This window comes from Glandiceps talaboti, chromosome 1 (assembly GCF_964340395.1).
Source record: "Glandiceps talaboti chromosome 1, keGlaTala1.1, whole genome shotgun sequence".
Classification (NCBI taxonomy): Eukaryota; Metazoa; Hemichordata; class Enteropneusta; family Spengelidae; genus Glandiceps; species Glandiceps talaboti.
This window is the reverse complement of record NC_135549.1, coordinates 35364627-35385504: the sequence shown is the minus strand read 5'-3', so window position 1 is coordinate 35385504 and position 20878 is coordinate 35364627. Positions and strand designations below refer to the sequence as shown.

General features: G+C 35.8%; 1 protein-coding gene across 6 annotated transcripts in view; it reads right to left on the bottom strand.

Moving 5' to 3' along the window:
* LOC144451224 (AP-5 complex subunit beta-1-like) overlaps positions 1-20878 on the bottom strand; it is a 219229-nt gene that overhangs the window by 44306 nt on the left and 154045 nt on the right. For all 6 annotated transcript variants that reach the window (XR_013482294.1, XM_078142207.1, XM_078142058.1 and 3 more), the window contains 2 exons: positions 9804-9942; positions 488-572 (listed from right to left, as the gene is read on the bottom strand). Coding sequence is in view for 5 of the 6 variants with exons in the window: in XM_078142207.1 (XP_077998333.1) it covers positions 488-572; positions 9804-9942 (224 nt within the window). In the remaining variant the exon portion in view is untranslated. The remainder of the gene's footprint in view (positions 1-487; positions 573-9803; positions 9943-20878) is intronic.

Here is a 20878-nt window from a genome sequence, read left to right as displayed (position 1 = left end):
ATGGACCCACCAAATATCATGGCAATCGGTTCAGCGGTTTTTGACTTTAAGTTATTTACACACACACACACACACACACACACACACACAGACAGACACACAGATAGACACCTGGCGATGCCTATAGCACTACTGAACCTCTGTTCAGTTGTGCTAAAAATCACCTATACCCCACGTATCTTAAAATTGAGCATAACTGGAACCACACATTTTTAGTCCTCACCAAATACAAAGGCAATCGGTCTGACAGTTTTTTAAGTCATTTAGTACACACACACACACACACACACACACACACACAGACACACACACACATTTCACAACACCGATAGCACACTGAACCTTGTTCAGTTGTCCTAAAAACTAGTTACAGTATTGACATGTTTCAGCAGTTCGGCTACACTTGGGGGAAATAAAGTGTCTTGGCACAAAACACTTTTCTGGTTATTTATTAAAAGATTACAATATGATATTGACATTGCCTCACCTTTAACTTGTAAATAATTGCTAGATGTCTGCAGATGTAGTACTATAGCATACACCTTCTCATATAAGATATCCATGTTTTCTTTCTGTAATTAAAAAAATTAATATGCATATTATTTGACATTTAAATAAGTACAGTATATATTATTCAACTGTATACATTGAAGAGACAGTCTCTTGCAACATGTATATGTAAACATAATCTTATGAAATAACTTGAACTGCATTCCTGTTCATCTTCTGAAAACAAGTCTTTCTCGTTTGCTCGATTTTCAAAAATCACTGACGCATCACATCGCATACTTTTGTCTCTAGAATTCAAAATCAGGAAAGTAGCAATACAACTCAATAATAGAAGATACACCCCTCAAAAACTTTACTTATTTGAATGAATGGAGACATGATTTAAAAGAAATTGATGGCAACAAATAAATACTACAAAGTGTCTGTGATAATACAGGTAATTGCTGAATTTCAATAACTAAACCTGAAGATTAGAGTCAAGGTCAAAGGTCAATGTCTCAAAAGAAAGTTTAAACCTGGCAATATGGGAGTAGACACTTGAATGTAGTCTCTATGTAGCAACACCAGAAACACATGTCCCTGGGAATTAGACATTTGTAGCTGGTTTCTGCACTTGCAGGACACCAAATTTTTTCAGCGCATACCCTGGAAATGCATTGTTTTTTCTATCCATAGTTGGTGAAAATTACGATTGTTACATTACTTTTTAAAACACATAAAGGATAAAGACACTGCTGGTAACTAAAACATGTGGTAACATTACAATTAAAAAACAAATTACAATGGTGAGACACACTAGAGACAATGACTATTTTGCAACAAATTGACACAGCAAACAACTGGACTGAATTCGTTCCAGTTTAGTTCTTACTTTCAAGTTCCTAACATTACGATTACGATTACTAGTTGCTTAACATTACGATTACGATTTCTTGTTGGGTACCTGTGATAAAGTGCCTGAACGTGGTGATTGAGTTAATGGTCTGGTTTTAACACTTGGGAAGCAAATTTGTAAACACGATTTAAAAGAAATGGGGAAAATATGTAAACACTGCACTACAATGTGTCTGTGATAGGCAGGATTTTGATAATTGATCAGGGTCAAAGTCAAAGGTCTATACTATAAGAGATGAGGGTATCCAGCCAATTTGATTTTCCATTCAGATTTTATTTACTTTCTGCCTTTTTTACCATTGGGTTGTTGTGCACTAAATGTAGGTCATGGGAGGTCAAATACTAAATACATTTTCATCAATATTTTATATAATATGGATTAGCAAAATTTATCAATTAGTGATTTAAAAGATGCAGATAACATAGATTGAACCAAAAAAGAAAAAATACCGCCAATGGCATTGTAGCACAACTGTAAAGTTTTAAAAATGTTTATCCATATGCTAGTCCATGCTAACAATAGGTGTTCATTTGGTGAATGACTATCCAGTTGCCCATCCAACCATGTTGCTATCTTTACGATATATGCTATCATTTGGCTGTTGCTATGGGCGTGGTCATGTTGTTAGATATATTTGCATACATTTTTGTATGTTTTTGTTCACTTATGTATGAATTTCTGATATCATCTTTGCAATATATGTGATCATTTGGCTGTTGCTATGGGCATGGCCTTGTTGCTAGACATATTTACATACATTTTTTGAATGTTTATTCAATTGTCTATTAATCCCCATTGTTATCTTTACCATATATGTGATCATTTGGTTGCTGCTATGGGCGTGGTCTTGTTGCTAGGCACATTTGCATACATATTTTGAATGCATATTCATTTGTCTTTCTATTACTATTGTTATCTTTGTAATATACATGATTATTTGGCTGTTGCTATAGGCGTGGTCTCGTTGCTAGGCTAATTTACGTACATTTTTTGAATGTTTATTCAATTGTCTATTAATCCCTGTTATCTTTGTGAAATACATGACCGTTTGGCTGTTACTATGGGCGTGGTCATGGTTGCTAGGGTATCAACATGCTACCCCACCAAATCCTGCCACCAGAGGACCTATTCAAGATATAGTCCTGCAGGTAAACAAATTGTGGACGTATGCTATTAGCAGCCAGACAGCCAAAGCATATTAGACTGCATTGACACGATTAATCCATTTCAGCGCAATGTGTGGTGTCATCACTCGACCAGGCACACTTCTGCCCCTATCTGAGACCATACTTATACGTTTTGTTACATTCTGTCATCAATACCTCGACTTGAAATACAAGCAATTACAGGAACAAACACTGAAAAACGTTTTCCAATCACATACAATATCTTATGTAGTATCACTTCTGCACTACGGAACTTTTTCAACGTTGATCTGCTTTTGCTATATCCATGCCATATGGCCTTTTTCAGTTTCCTACGCTATGGAGAATTTACAGTCAGGAACACAGTAGATACATCATCCATAATATGTCTGTGCGACATTGTGTGGTCTCAGGATAATTTCCATTATACAGTCATATTGCGGAGGTCAAAAACTGATCCATTTGGCAATGGGACACCGATCCATATATTCAACATTCCAGCGCTAAACACACTGGGCTATATGAAACAGTTACTACTTCTTCGCCGTCATCAAGGTGCAACGAACTTATCACCTCTATTCTTTGATCAAGATAAGGGAATTCTCACTCGAGGACAATTCATTGGCTACTTACGCCACATACTATTAAAGTACAATTGGACTGGACGTGTCCAAATTCTGTGGACACTCGTTTCGTATTGGAGCAGCTACATCAGCTGCGGCAATCGGAATCGAAGATCACATGATACAGAATCTTGGCAGGTGGTCATCAAACTGCTATACTCGATATATACGGATTGCTAAGAAAGACATTCAGCAAGCACAAGTCAGCATGGCACACACATAGAGTATTCTATATGCATCCGGAGGCTTCCTAATCTACTTCCATTGGTCTCCACCACTAACTTTAACTGTCTTGGGGGCATTCGTTACATTCACTGCTCAGTATTCATTCCACTACTTTTGGGCCTTTTCCCCTTGTTCAATTACCCCAATACAGTTTACAGTCAGCTGAAAACTAATAAATCAGCTCATTTCGAATACAAATTCATTCACCTAGCTATGTCTGCCGGGTCCTCCCAAGGTAGCTAGGATAAGACAACTGCCGGGTCCTCCCGAGGTGCTCTTCTTGGCATATTGTAAATTCTCCCCAGTACAAATTCAACCTAGCTATGTCTGCCGGGTCCTCCCCAGGTAGGTAGTATACAGACGCCTGCCGGGTCCTCCCCAGGTGCTCTTCTCGGCTTACTGCAAATTACCCCTGTACAATTCACCACCTAGCTATGTCTGCCGGGTCCCCCCAGGTAGCTATGGTTATGACACCTGCCGGGTCCTTCCCAGGTGATCTTTTCGGTTTACTTATGTTTACATTCAGGAGCACACATAGGGCCTATTTGCCGGGACCTCCCCAGATAGCCTATACTCCTTACACCTGCTGGTGATCTTCCCAGCTGCAAGTGGTGCTGAGTAGCCCTCAAGATAGCCAAAGTTTGTGTTTGTATTTTGTTACTGATTACTACACTAACAGGTACCCAATATGTGGGTCTAAAATATATCTTAATTACCGAAAATCATTAATATTGCAAATTTGTTATTAACACTGTAATGGTACATCAACAAACTTTATTGGGCGTATAAACTTTGTTATGTTTAATGTATGAAGTAAATTATAGTGAAATTGAAGTATGCAGTCTTAAGGTATAGCCTAATTACTTAATTATGCAAATTATTCACTAAATCTTCAAGTGAAATCAGTAACTTTTATAGGAGATATGCACTCTGTTATGTTTAACGTATGTACTAAATTGTATTGAAATTGAAATTGAAGTATGCAGTCGTATATATATATGCAAATTTCCCTAATCAAACTTTAACAGATCTGGCTCAAAACCTAATCAGGTCTAGCCATTACCCTAAAGATTATATATTCCAAATTCATTACAATTAAGCCAGCCGATTTTTAGAAAATGATGACAAAGACACACACACACAGTCAGACAGACGGACAGACACACCTCCCCCTTTTAATACCTCCCGTACCCTTACGGGAGGTAAAAATGAATGAACAAGTACAATGTAAACTCAACTCCAAATGTTTTGCCATCATTACATGTGGTTTGTTTTTACATCCTTTGTAAAAAATAAAAAATTGACCTACCTACCCAATGTGTCGGGTTATGTTGCCCGTTGAACAGCTTTTATTTTTTTTCTGGCCTAAAGTCTCATTTTTTTTTTAAATTTTACGTACTACTCGTATACATAATATAGAAACAATGTAACTATATGTATAATTATCCCCCACATCTCTGTGATTGAAAGACGCATCTTTCACATTTGAAACCTCCCTATGTGTGAGCTCATATTTTGTCAATAAAAATGTAGAATTGATGGTTACTTCATTTTAACTATTTCGCTTTATTGTTGGATCATGAATGCTAACTTGGGCCCATTAGAATTTCTGAATGGCCCATTGAAATTGAAAATGGCCCATTCATTTTTGCTGGAATGGGGCCATTGTCACATTGGTGTTTTGAGACTGTAGTGATTGTCTGTGAATGCTAAAGGTGTATATATAATATGTAGTGATTGTCTGTGAATGCTAAAGGTGTATATATAATATGTAGTGATTGTCTGTGAATGCTAAAGGTGTATATATAATATGTAGTGATTGTCTGTGAATGCTAAAGGTGATATATAATATGTAGTGATTGTCTGTGAATGCTAAAGGTGTATATATAATATGTAGTGATTGTCTGTCAATGCTAAAGGTGTATATATAATATGTAGTGATTGTCTGTCAATGCTAAAGGTGTATATATAATATGTAGTGATTGTCTGTCAATGCTAAAGGTGATATATAATATGTAGTGATTGTCTGTGAATGCTAAAGGTGTATATATAATATGTAGTGATTGTCTGTCAATGGTAAAGGTGTAGTGATTGTCTGTGAATGTTATAAAGGTGATATATAATATGTAGTGATTGTCTGTCAATGTTATAAAGGTGATATATAATATGTAGTGATTGTCTGTGAATGCTAAAGGTGTATATATAATATGTAGTGAATGTCTGTCAATGCTAAAGGTGATATATAATATGTAGTGATTGTCTGTCAATGCTAAAGGTGTATATATAATATGTAGTGATTGTCTGTCAATGCTAAAGGTGTATATATAATATGTAGTGATTGTCTGTCAATGCTAAAGGTGTATATATAATATGTAGTGATTGTCTGTCAATGCTAAAGGTGATATATAATATGTAGTGATTGTCTGTCAATGCTAAAGGTGTAGTGATTGTCTGTGAATGTTATAAAGGTGATATATAATATGTAGTGATTGTCTGTCAATGTTATAAAGGTGATATATAATATGTAGTGATTGTCTGTGAATGCTAAAGGTGTATATATAATATGTAGTGATTGTCTGTCAATGCTAAAGGTGATATATAATATGTAGTGATTGTCTGTCAATGCTAAAGGTGTATATATAATATGTAGTGATTGTCTGTGAATGCTAAAGGTGTATATATAATATGTAGTGATTGTCTGTGAATGCTAAAGGTGACATATACTATGTAGTGATTGTCTGTCAATGCTAAAGGTGATATATAATATGTAGTGATTGTCTGTCAATGGTAAAGGTGATAAATAATATGTAGTGATTGTCTGTGAATGCTAAAGGTGATATATAATATGTAGAGATTGTCTGTGAATGCTAAAGGTGATATATAATATGCAGTGATTGTCTGTCAATGCTAAAGGTGATATATAATATGTAGTGATTGTCTGTGAATGCTAAAGGTGACATATAATATGTAGTGATTGTCTGTCAATGCTAAAGGTGATATATAATATGTAGTGATTGTCTGTCATTTCTAAAGGTGTTTATAATATGTAGTGATTGTCTGTCAATGCTAAAGGTGTATATATAATATGTAGTGATTGTCTGTCAATGCTAAAGGTGATATATAATATGTAGTGATTGTCTGTCAATGGTAAAGGTGTATATATAATATGTAGTGATTGTCTGTCAATGGTAAAGGTGATATATAATATGTAGTGATTGTCTGTGAATGCTAAAGGTGTATATATAATATGTAGTGATTGTCTGTCAATGCTAAAGGTGATATATAATATGTAGTGATTGTCTGTGAATGCTAAAGGTGATATATAATATGTAGTGATTGTCTGTGAATGCTAAAGGTGTATATATAATATGTAGTGATTGTCTGTCAATGCTATAAAGGTGATATATAATATGTAGTGATTGTCTGTGAATGCTAAAGGTGTATATATAATATGTAGTGATTGTCTGTGAATGCTAAAGGTGATATATAATATGTAGTGATTGTCTGTCAATGCTATAAAGGTGATATATAATATGTAGTGATTGTCTGTCAATGCTAAAGGTGACATATAATATGTAGTGATTGTCTGTTAATGCTAAAGGTGTATATATAATATGTAGTGATTGTCTGTTAATGCTAAAGGTGATATATAATATGTAGTGATTGTCTGTTAATGCTAAAGGTGACATATAATATGTAGTGATTGTCTGTTAATGCTAAAGGTGTATATATAATGTGTAGTGATTGTCTGTCAATGCTAAAGGTGACATATAATGTGTAGTGATTGTCTGTCAATGCTAAAGGTGACATATAATATGTAGTGATTGTCTGTGAATGTTATAAAGGTGTATATATAATATGTAGTGATTGTCTGTCAATGCTAAAGGTGATATATAATATGTAGTGATTGTCTGTTAATGCTAAAGGTGATATATAATATGCAGTGATTGTCTGTGAATGCTAAAGGTGATATATAATATGTAGTGATTGTCTGTGAATGCTAAAGGTGATATATAATATGTAGTGATTGTCTGTCAATGTTAAAGGTGATATTATATATACTATGTAGTGATTGTCTGTCAATGCTAAAGGTGATATATAATATGCAGTGATTGTCTGTGAATGCTAAAGGTGATATATAATATGTAGTGATTGTCTGTGAATGCTAAAGGTGATATATAATATGTAGTGATTGTCTGTCAATGCTAAAGGTGATATATAATATGTAGTGATTGTCTGTCAATGCTAAAGGTGATATATAATATGCAGTGATTGTCTGTGAATGCTAAAGGTGATATATAATATGTAGTGATTGTCTGTGAATGCTAAAGGTGATATATAATGTGTAGTGATTGTCTGTCAATGCTAAAGGTGACATATAATATGTAGTGATTGTCTGGGAATGCTAAAGGTGTATATATAATATGTAGTGATTGTCTGTGAATGCTAAAGGTGTATATATAATATGTAGTGATTGTCTGTCAATGCTAAAGGTGTATATATAATATGTAGTGATTGTCTGTCAATGCTAAAGGTGATATATAATATGCAGTGATTGTCTGTGAATGCTAAAGGTGATATATAATATGTAGTGATTGTCTGTCAATGCTAAAGGTGATATATAATATGTAGTGATTGTCTGTCAATGCTAAAGGTGTATATATAATATGTAGTGATTGTCTGTGAATGCTAAAGGTGTATATATAATATGTAGTGATTGTCTGTTAATGCTAAAGGTGATATATAATATGTAGTGATGGTCTGTGAATGCTAAAGGTGTATATATAATATGTAGTGATTGTCTGTCAATGCTAAAGGTGTATATATAATATGTAGTGATTGTCTGTGAATGCTAAAGGTGATATATAATATGTAGTGATTGTCTGTTAATGCTAAAGGTGACATATAATATGTAGTGATTGTCTGTCAATGCTAAAGGTGATATATAATATGTAGTGATTGTTTGTCAATGCTAAAGGTGTATATATAATATGTAGTGATTGCCTGTGAATGCTAAAGGTGATATATAATATGTAGTGATTGTCTGTGAATGCTAAAGGTGATATATAATATGTAGTGATTGTCTGTGAATGCTAAAGGTGACATATAATATGTAGTGATTGTCTGTCAATGCTAAAGGTGATATATAATATGTAGTGATTGTTTGTCAATACTAAAGGTGTATATATAATATGTAGTGATTGTCTGTGAATGCTAAAGGTGACATATAATATGTAGTGATTGTTTGTCAATGCTAAAGGTGTATATATAATATGTAGTGATTGTTTGTCAATGCTAAAGGTGATATATAATATGTAGTGATTGTCTGTGAATGCTAAAGGTGATATATAATATGTAGTGATTGTCTGTCAATGCTAAAGGTGTATATATAATATGTAGTGATTGTCTGTGAATGCTAAAGGTGATATATAATATGTAGTGATTGTCTGTCAATGCTAAAGGTGTATATATAATATGTAGTGATTGTCTGTGAATGCTAAAGGTGTATATATAATATGTAGTGATTGTTTGTCAATGCTAAAGTTGATATATAATATGTAGTGATTGTCTGTGAATGCTAAAGGTGATATATAATATGTAGTGATTGTCTGTCAATGCTAAAGGTGTATATATAATATGTAGTGATTGTCTGTGAATGCTAAAGGTGATATATAATATGTAGTGATTGTCTGTCAATGCTAAAGGTGATATATAATATGTAGTGATTGTCTGTCAATGCTAAAGGTGATATATAATATGTAGTGATTGTTTGTCAATACTAAAGGTGATATATAATATGTAGTGATTGTCTGTCAATGCTAAAGGTGATATATAATATGTAGTGATTGTCTGTCAATGCTAAAGGTGATATATAATATGTAGTGAATGTCTGTCAATGTTATAAAGGTGATATATAATATGTAGTGATTGTCTGTCAATGCTATAAAGGTGTATATATAATATGTAGTGATTGTCTGTCAATGTTATAAAGGTGATAAATAATATGTAGTGATTGTCTGTCAATGCTATAAAGGTGTATATATAATATGTAGTGATTGTCTGTCAATGTTATAAAGGTGATATATAATATGTAGTGATTGTCTGTCAATGCTATAAAGGTGTATATATAATATGTAGTGATTGTCTGTCAATGTTATAAAGGTGATAAATAATATGTAGTGATTGTCTGTCAATGCTATAAAGGTGTATATATAATATGTAGTGATTGTCTGTCAATGTTATAAAGGTGATAAATAATATGTAGTGATTGTCTGTCAATGCTATAAAGGTGTATAATTATATAATATGTAGTGATCATTTGTCAATGCCAATACCCTTCTCAGAAACAACATACATTTCTGTGTAAGGTTTAACTTGAGTCAACTACTGTTTGTTGGTACTCACAAAATATATGTAGTATGCTACAGCCACTGGTGGATTAAAATCTGAACTTTTGATTATCTTCAGATACTCTTCTAACATCTGTCCACGATCAACACTATCTGGTATGCCAATCTTCATGATGTTCCATTTCTTCTCAGCCCTACATCAATATATAACATATCATTTACTCAGAACATACGTTTGACTCTTCTAAGGTTGGTGAATAAATAGAAATATAATAGTATAAGGATAAATACATTGCACATGTAAAAATATTCTTGATCCACACACGACTTTTGTGAACAATGTCTACACAGTTTAAAGTCAAAAGACACATGTCTACTCACAGTGTCAACACAGTTTAAAGTCAATAGACCCATATGTCTACTCACAGTGTCAACACAGTTTAAAGTCAATAGACCCATATGTCTACTCACTGTGTCAACACAGTTTAAAGTCAATAGACCAATATGTCTACTCAATGTCAACACAGTTTAAAGTCAATATACCCATATGTCTACTCACAGTGTCTACAGGGTTTAACGTCAATAGACCAATATGTCTACTAACAGTGTCAACACAGTTTAAAGTCAATAGACCCATATGTCTACTCACTGTGTCAACACAGTTTAAAGTCAATAGACCCACATGTCTACTAATAGTGTCAACACAGTTTAAAGTCAATAGACCCATATGTCTACTAACAGTGTCAACACAGTTTAAAGTGAATAGACCCACATTATCTACTAACAGTGTCAACACAGTTTAAAGTCAATAGACCCATATGTCTACTCACAGTGTCAACAAAGTTTAAAGTGAATAGACATGTCTACTCACTGTGTCAACACAGTTTAAAGTGAATAGACCCACATTATCTACTAACAGTGTCAACACAGTTTAAAGTCAATAGACCCATATGTCTACTAACAGTGTCAACACAGTTTAAAGTCAATAGACATGTCTACTCACTGTGTCAACACAGTTTAAAGTCAATAGACCCATATGTCTACTAACAGTGTCTACAGGGTTTAACGTCAATAGACCAATATGTCTACTCACTGTGTCAACACAGTTTAAAGTGAATAGTCACATGTCTACTCAGTGTCAACACAGTTTAAAGTGAATAGACACATTTGTCTACTCACAGTGTCAACACAGATTAATGTCATTATACACATATGTCTACTCACAGTGTCTACAGGGTTTAACGTCAATAGACCAATATGTCTACTCACTGTGTCAACACAGTTTAAAGTGAATAGTCACATGTCTTCTCAGTGTCAACACAGTTTAAAGTGAATAGACACATTTGTCTACTCACAGTGTCAACACAGATTAATGTCATTATACACATATGTCTACTCACAGTGTAAACACAGTTTAAAGTCAATATACACACGTCTACTCAGTGTCAACACAGTTTAAAGTCAATAGACCCATATGTCTACTCACAGTGTCAACACAGTTTAAAGTCAATATACACACATGTCTACTCAATGTCAACACAGTTTAAAGTCAATAGACCCATATGTCTACTCACAGTGTCTACAGGGTTTAAAGTCAATAGACCCATATGTCTACTCACAGTGTCAACACAGTTTAAAGTCAATAGACATGGCTACTCACTGTGTCAACACAGTTTAAAGTCAGTAGACACGTCTACTCACTGTGTCAACACAGTTTAAAGTCAATAGACCCATATGTCTACTCACAGTGTCTACAGGGTTTAACGTCAATAGACCAATATGTCTACTCACTGTGTCAACACAGTTTAAAGTGAATAGACACATGTCTACTCACTGTGTCAACACAGTTTAAAGTCAATAGACCTATATGTCTACTCACTGTGTCAACACAGTTTAAAGTCAATAGACCTATATGTCTACTCACTGTGTCAGCACAGTTTAAAGTCAATAGACCTATATGTCTACTCACTGTGTCAACACAGTTTAAAGTCAATAGACCTATATGTCTACTCACTGTGTCAACACAGTTTAAAGTCAATAGACACGTCTACTCACTGTGTCAACACAGTTTAAAGTCAATAGACCAATATGTCTACTCACTGTGTCAACACAGTTTAAAGTCAATAGACACATGTCTACTCACTGTGTCTATAGGGTTTAAAGTCAATAGACCCATATGTCTACTCACTGTGTCAACACAGTTTAAAGTCAATAGACCTATATGTCTACTCACTGTGTCAACACAGTCTAAAGTCAATAGACACGTCTACTCACTGTGTCAACACAGTTTAAAGTCAATAGACCCATATGTCTACTCACTGTGTCAACACAGTTTAAAGTCAATAGACACATATGTCTACTAACAGTGTCAACACAGTTTAAAGTGAATAGACATGTCTACTCACTGTGTCAACACAGTTTAAAGTGAATAGACATGTCTACTCACTGTGTCTACAGGGTTTAAAGTCAATAGACCCATATGTCTACTCACAGTGTCAACACAGTTTAAAGTGAATAGTGACATGTCTACTCACAGTGTCTACACAGTTTAAAGTCAATAGACCCATATGTCTACTAACAGTGTCAACACAGTTTAAAGTCAATAGACCCATATGTCTACTAACAGTGTAAACACAGTTTAAAGTCAATAGACCCATATGTCTACTCACAGTGTCAACACAGTTTAAAGTCAATAGTCACATGTCTACTCAGTGTCAACAAAGTTTAAAGTCAATAGACCCATATGTCTACTCACAGTGTCAACAGAGTTTAAAGTCAATAGACCAATATGTCTACTCACTGTGTCAACACAGTTTAAAGTCAATAGACCCATATGTCTACTCACAGTGTCTACAGGGTTTAAAGTCAATAGACCTATATGTCTACTCACAGTGTCAACACAGTTTAAAGTGAATAGACACATGTCTACTCACTGTGTCAACACAGTTTAAAGTCAATAGACCCATATGTCTACTCAGTGTCAACACAGTTTAAAGTTAATAGACCCATATGTCTACTCACAGTGTCTACACAGTTTAAAGTAAATAGACCCATATGTCTACTCACAGTGTCAACACAGTTTAAAGTGAATAGACCCATATGTCTACTCACTGTGTCAACACAGTTTAAAGTCAATAGACACGTCTACTCACAGTGTCAACACAGTTTAAAGTCAATAGACACGTCTACTCACAGTGTCAACACAGTTTAAAGTCAATAGACTAATATGTCTACTCAGTGTCAACACAGTTTAAAGTCAATATACCCATATGTCTACTAACAGTGTCAACACAGTTTAAAGTCAATATACCCATATGTCTACTAACAGTGTCAACACAGTTTAAAGTGAATAGTCACATGTCTACTCAGTGTCAACAAAGTTTAAAGTCAATAGACATGTCTACTCACTGTGTCAATACAGTTTAAAGTGAATAGTCACATGTCTACTCAGTGTCAACAAAGTTTAAAGTCAATAGACCAATATGTCTACTCACAGTGTCAACACAGTTTAAAGTCAATAGACCCATATGTCTACTCACTGTGTCAACACAGTTTAAAGTCAATAGACACATGTCTACTCACTGTGTCTATAGGGTTTAAAGTCAATAGACCCATATATCTACTCACAGTGTCAACACAGTTTAAAGTGAATAGTCACATGTCTACTCAGTGTCAACAAAGTTTAAAGTCAATACACCCATATGTCTACTAACAGTGTCAACACAGTTTAAAGTGAATAGTCACATGTCTACTCAGTGTCAACAAAGTTTAAAGTCAATAGACCCATATGTCTACTAACAGTGTCAACACAGATTAAAGTCAATAGACCCATATGTCTACTAACAGTGTCAACACAGTTTAAAGTCAATAGACCAATATGTCTACTCACTGTGTCAACACAGTTTAAAGTCAATAGACCCATATGTCTACTCACAGTGTCAACACAGTTTAAAGTCAATAGACCCATATGTCTTCTCACTGTGTCCATACAGTTTAAAATCAATAGACCCATATGTCTACTCACAGTGTTTAAAGTGAATAGACACATATCCGAGTCACACGCTATCTATCCAGTGGAGGAGGAAGTATAGTATACAGATCTGTTGGGCACTGCCTGGTGTGCATTTTGTACAGTACTGACACTGCAGCAATAGTCTGACCTATAGGAATGGAAAATTGAGTGCAGGCAGTGGCTTCATCAACACCTATGATCTTGAATGCCTTCTTCTGGATGTTGTCGAGTTGGCTGAGAGTAGTTTGTGAGGCATTTATCCAACGCAGAAATGCATATTCCATGATACTCTGGACTTATTCTTTGTACACTGTTGCTCAGCCTATGGGGTCAAGCTTGTTGGATACTTTTCTCAAGGCACTAAGTTTCTGTCCAGCTCTAGTAGTAATGGATGAGATGTGTTTGGACCAAGCAAGCTTGCTGTCGATGATTACACCTAGAATTTCAAGCTCGTCCTTCACGCCTAGCTGACAGTCTCCAAAGTATAGATTCAATTTGGATGGGGTTCGCTTTCTTGATATTATCATCAACTTGCACTTTGTTGGCTCAAAAGTGACCTTCCATATGTCAGCCCAAGCTTTCATCCTGTCAAGATCTCTGTTGAGACTAACTGCATTGCTGTCCTTTGGTGAGTGTATAGGCGTGTACAGTGTTGAGTCATCAGCATACAGGTAGAGTTCGTTCTAACACACATCTACGAGATCATCAATGAAGATAGAGAACAGAAGTGGCCCAAGTATGGATCTCTGAGTCGTGGAAGCATTGATGGAGGAAGCTTTTTAATTCTGGCCTGACAAGACAACTGTAATTGATCTCTCAGATAGGTAGCTCTGTAACCATCTCAACAACTTTCCAGACACACCCTTGGACCCATGTTTGGTTGTTCCGCACCTTGTCAAAAGCTCCTTTTATATCCAGAGCTATAACACACACATCTTCTCCTTTGTCCAAGGTGTTGTTCCATTTCTGGGAGAGAATAGTGACAAGATCTGCCATGCTGTAGCCTGGTCTGAAACCAACCTGTCTGCTAGATATCAGGTTGTTCTGAAACCAACCTGTCTGCTAGATATCAGGTTGTTCTGAAACCAACCTGTCTGCTAGATATCAGGTTGTTCTGAAACCAACCTGTCTGCTAGATATCAGGTTGTTCTGAAACCAACCTGTCTGCTAGATATCAGGTTGTTCTGAAACCAACCTGTCTGCTAGATATCAGGTTGTTCTGAAACCAACCTGTCTGCTAGGTATCAGGTTGTTCTGAAACCAACCTGTCTGCTAGATATCAGGTTGTTCTGAAACCAACCTGTCTGCTAGTAGCAGATATCAGGTTGTTCTGAAACCAACCTGTCTGCTAGATATCAGGTTGTTCTGAAACCAACCTGTCTGCTAGATATCAGGTTGTTCTGAAACATGTAGCTGTGTAGTTGTTTGTTGACTTCTGCTTCCATTACTTTGCTGATAATGCTGAGTAGCGACATGGGCCGATACTTTGAAGGGTCAGATCTGGAGTCCCTCTTATGGATAGGTGTTACATTGACTGTTTTCCATTGGCTTGGAAATACTCCATGTGTGAAGCACAGTTGGAAAAGGCGACACAGGGGACTTGCAAGTTCCGCGCTGCACTCTTTGAGGACTCTGGCATGAATTTGGTCTGGACCAGTTGTTTTGTCAGGTACAAACTGTTTCAACAGTCTTTTGATGATCTTAGGCTTGAAGATGATGTTTGTCACAGAGGTAGCTGTGGATTGGTCAATATGTGGGGCAGTAGCATCTGCATCTGGTAGATGGCATTTCCCTGCAAAGGCCTTGCAGAACACTTTGGCTTTTTCCCCTGCTGTAGTGTGGGCAGCTTCATCATGAACAATGACTGCAATGTCAGGATGAGAAGCTCTGCCAGCAAGTGAGTTCACAACTCACTACCTCCTCTTACTGCTAAGATTGTTGTTGGTAATGTCCTCTTTGAGTTTGGTGTTGTAGTTCCTTCTAGCCTCTTTCTCTGCCATGTTGTAATTTCTCCTTGTTGGCAGATGTGTTGTCCTGTTTAAGCTGAGGAAAAATTTGTCATTTCTTTCTTGCAGCCCTCCTGCATTTGTCAAACGTCCTTTTGACGACAGTTTTGCTAGGAATGTGTAGGTCCATGGCATCACAGATAAAATCGGTAACCCTGTTACAAGCCTTCTCTGGATCTTCTTGAGATCATACTTGGGGCCAGGCTGTGGAGATGTAGCCTCTCATTTCCCAGTAGCTGGTTTGGTTGTAAAGCCTTACCTTCCTTTTATAAGGCTTATCTCTGAATGCAGGGACATCTAGCTTAACTAGCACCAGATTATGGTCCAGTGTTCACGGCGATTTTTTTTTTCATTGCGTATGTTGTATGCACAGACTATTGAAATTTGCGTATCGACCTAATTTTGATGCGTTGCCAATTTACTTCCAAGTTTATGGTACCTAGAGAACATACCCTGAATAATGGAGATAGTGTTAATTGATGTGGCAGTTGTGGAAATTTAGTTTTGTCATATGTAAAATCAATGTATTTTAGGGGTGAAATCAAAAACATTGTAATTATTACAAGCCCTGACGGGTAAAGAGTAATATTTACTATGTACTACAGTGAATATTCATATAGTCTTGACACATATTCATGAACCTTTAGGTTGTAGACAATAAAAATTAAATACCCATTGTCTGTTATTCATGAACCTAAACTACGATCATTTAGGTAGTCTTCAGATATTTATCCGTTATGCAAAAAAATTCATGAAACACAAAGATGTTCTTTCCTGTGCGAATCACATTCACGCTTACTTTTTTCAAACTTGTCATTCATTCTATAGCTTTCAAACAGTCAACATGTCTTTCCTCCGTCATTTAGCTCAACGAAGATCAGGAGATACAGGGAATATTTTCCACATTGGCCCTTTTCAGGGGTGAACTTGAAGCCAACTCAGATCGATGGATTGTTTGCATGTAAACACACACTGTCTCATGTTTACGGTACAAAAATAAAAATGAAATATGAAACTTTGAGAAAGGCTTGTGTTGTTCACCGACACTACTTAGATGATACTAGATAAAATGTCACTAAAATGAACAAAATGGTACATTCTCATTCCTTAATTATTTAATTCTAATCGAAACGAAAATGGACTAACATTTTCATACCCACTGAAGTTACAGAGACCGAACCTGAAGACAACACATGATGCAATGTAAACATGTGGTGTCAATGAGGACGAGTCCACTGTTCATGGATAGTTGAGCCATGACAAAGTCTCAGAACGGTCTGTTTTTACGTGTACACTAAATGAACTCCAAAATATATGGTTTTCAAAGTTACTGTGTCTATGATTTGCTTCTTTTAATAAAAAACACAGAAGTAAGATTTTCCCATGGCTACGTCAGTATTGAAGTTGAATGCTAAACTCCCCTCTATCCCTTCCCTTTAGTTTAATAGTTCAGACGTTGCATGTGTCGTCACAGTGCAATCTTTGACCTTTCCAAATCTTAGTGAGTTGTCACATCATAGCAGGAAGTTTTGTCGAATAACTGTCCCTCTTGAAAACTATGTATTCTGATTCGTTTTATTTCATTTTCTTTTGATTGAGTTCATTACCACCAGTACAGTGACACAAAACGGGTTTCATCTTCTTTCAAAAAAGACCTGTGTTAACTGAAGGCCTACCCTGGTGCCATGCCATATTGTCTCTGACTATTTTGGTTTTTGTTAATAAAATCTGAACATGATGAATAGAACTATGGCTAGGCATGTCTTACAGTGTGAGGTTTTTGACGTGGGAGCATGACGTGTTGAGTGTCCATTTGAACCTGTGCAGCTGTGTTTGGCATGTAGTTTTCCAGGTAGACACAACAATGGCATTAAAAATTGCAACATTAGTGTTGTGTCTTTTTCACATTGATTGTGACAGTGCCAGGGTACATGTTATTATGTATCAAAATAAAAACAAATGACTCTCACTCAGTACGATGCCGCATCGTCAGTCGAGGCATGGCAAATGTAACAAAATTGGTTGCATACAGGATACGAATCGTTCGATCAAATATGCGTAAAATTAATTTCCATCGCATATAATATGCATGATTTTGTGTCACCGTGAACACTGATGGTCAGAAGCACCCACGTTGGCAGAAGTAGTGGAAGAAGCAGGTAAATCTGTGAGAACAAGGTCGAGGATTGGTCCCCCTCTTAGTCCAGTTGCCAGGCCAATCAACCTTGCATTGTGTTAAAATTTTGGCCATCTAAGAGTACATGTATACAACATTACCATGTATAAGTGAGTTTTATATTGCACACATCTTTATAAAATAGTCCTGGGTTAAATAATAACACAAAGAAATAAAAAAACAAAAACATTAAAAGATAATTGGTAATTTGCATAATTTGCATAAATTGCATTTTGAAGCATAGCTAACATTTAATATCAGGCATTATATTATAGCATTACCAATTCCAGTGAATTTTGTGACGTCATCGCTGTACATTATTACTGATAATGTACTCCATTATTGGGTATCGCGGCCCCGGAACGAGCATAACAATACAAGCTTATTTGTTCTGTTTCTTCGTACGACTAGGTATTTTTTCGAAATGTATGTTGTTACTTATGATTGTCATTTCCACTGTTTAAAAATACAACGCATTCATAAAACAAGTTTGTCTTCACAGCAGTTCATTGAAGTGTATATGTGTGTGTACGTGTACGTACGTGTGTCGCTATGATTAGTATTCAGCTTCCGGGCCGAACATGGCAGACGATGTTCAGCGCTGTGTATATTATACGTTGTTTTGCGTTTCTCGGTCTACAAATTCACTGGAATTGGCAAAACTATAAAATAATAACAATAATGTATGCCCTCCCAGTCCATAATGGACTCAAGCAAACTTTGCACTCCATAATGGGCTCGGCTGTCGCCTAGCCCATTATGTCGTTCAAAGTTTGCTTTCGTCCATTATGGGCTGGGAGGGCGTACATCATTGTTTAAATATTTGTCACTGATTCAAGAAACCAAACTACAATAAATGCTTAAAGGAATGAAACAAGAAATAAGATATACATGTACTGAAAAAAAGAGAGTAAAGTAATGAATAATTTGCATAAATTACTTGCAGCACACCGTAATACATACAGTATCGTGCAATATTGACCATTGATTCACTAAATCTGAATCATTAACTTGAGTACAATTACTTTGAAGGTATGACATAAAAAGAATAAAGATAACTATAGGAATAATTAACAATTCATAAAATAATAACTTAATTTGCATAAATTGCACATCTATAAATGATAAAACTAGCTTCACTGTGAAAACAATTACAACTGTTCTGTAATCTCTAGGGACAAGACAAGGTGTGCTAGGGTACCCAGTTTTTCTCTCTATTTTCTTTTTGGTTTTTTTATAGTTTATAAATGCCGGATTGAACTCTTAGCAGTGTATTAGTTACAACTGAATTTTTTTTTTTAAATTGTAAGATAGTATATCTTACAAATCTTTTTAAAAAATGTTTAAGTTAATTTAAAAAAATTACTAAATCATAAAATTGACTTCTGCACAGTATTGAATCACCTGTGGTAAACAAATTTATGTATTTACATATTTATATTTATGGAGTTTGGTGCAATATATCCAATCAAATAGATTTTTGGGTTCCAATCCAAACATCAGGGCCCCAATAAATCAGTTTCAACTTATTACCATACTGTCTTAAAAATAAAATAGACCTCTAATTGACATGTACGATGTCTTATTATTGGTGTTTTAACAATTTCCATTGACCATATATTATTGACTGTCTGATCGAAATAGTTATACTCCACTTATAGCTAGACTAAGTGTAGATTTAAAACCAACTTTCAAAAAGTATCAACTGTTATGTCTGCATGAAAGTATTAGAGGTTGCAGTTTTATTCTGCATCAACCTCATCTCATCCTGTGTCATTGTCATATGCATCAACATTAGAGTGTTCATTTTTGCATTTTTCATTTGATTCACACTTGTAATATTTACGACATAAAATTCCAGTTGATCTACAGCTACAATTGTTTCTGACACAAGGGGCTTCAGTAGTGCAACCAAAGACTATAACTTTTGTCCACTTGTGAATTTCTCAACTGACTGCCTAAATCGCAAAACTTCCTCATAGGTAACTGTATATCCATATTTGGGTTTGCTCCCTTGAGCGTGGTTTGAATATTACCGCAGAGGTGACGCGTGGCGTCACAAGACTTGTAGCATGCAAGATTTGGCATTGGCCGTCTTAGCAGTCACACTTGGCTTGTGTGAAAATTTTTCTTTTGGTTTTCCCAGGACGATAATTGTTTTTTGTGAGGAGCCTTTTAACATTGTTAATCAGAGACCCTTTACCTTTGGTGACCCTTCAGAAGTCACAACAACCTCACAGAAAGCAATGGAAAATCCAAAAATCAAGCCAGATTTTAGTACATCTGCACATGTTGCACGAGCGCATGGCAGTACCGCCACACCTACCATAAATGAACAAGACGTACTCTTACAGACTCCAGATTTAGAAGTAATGTTGTGGGCAGAAGACAACAGGTTCTCTATATTGACAATGGAGGTGTTGAGTGTAAGTGGTTTTGTAACTTTGAATTCTATTCAGAGAATGAAACCTGAAGATTTGATTTTAATGAAAGTGAGTCCTCTAGCACAGTTTAGACAACTAGAAGCAGTGCTGGAGGAGTTGTGCAGCAACAAACACACAACAAAGATGGCGGCGACCATACCACCAAAAACATGCGATCCAGAGACCCGAGCTACGATCATTAGTGAGACAGCCACAACATCGCCAACTAAGGATATGGATACACCACCACTCTCTTTGGATGGTATGCTTAAATTGCTACAACCAGATGGTGTGAATTCTCCTCAAAATCGCACCTCCTTGCCCAAACGAATGGATTTGGATCCACTAGTTTACCTTAAACCAAAAACAGTAGCAGGTCAGAAACACTTGGACATTGTAGACTATGTCCCTGGATCCTTCACTGCAAAAACGGACAAGACACTGTTATCTGTTGGAGTCTGGGCCAAACAAATCAGACTTGAATGCAGTCACACCACAACAGTGGGCAGCTGC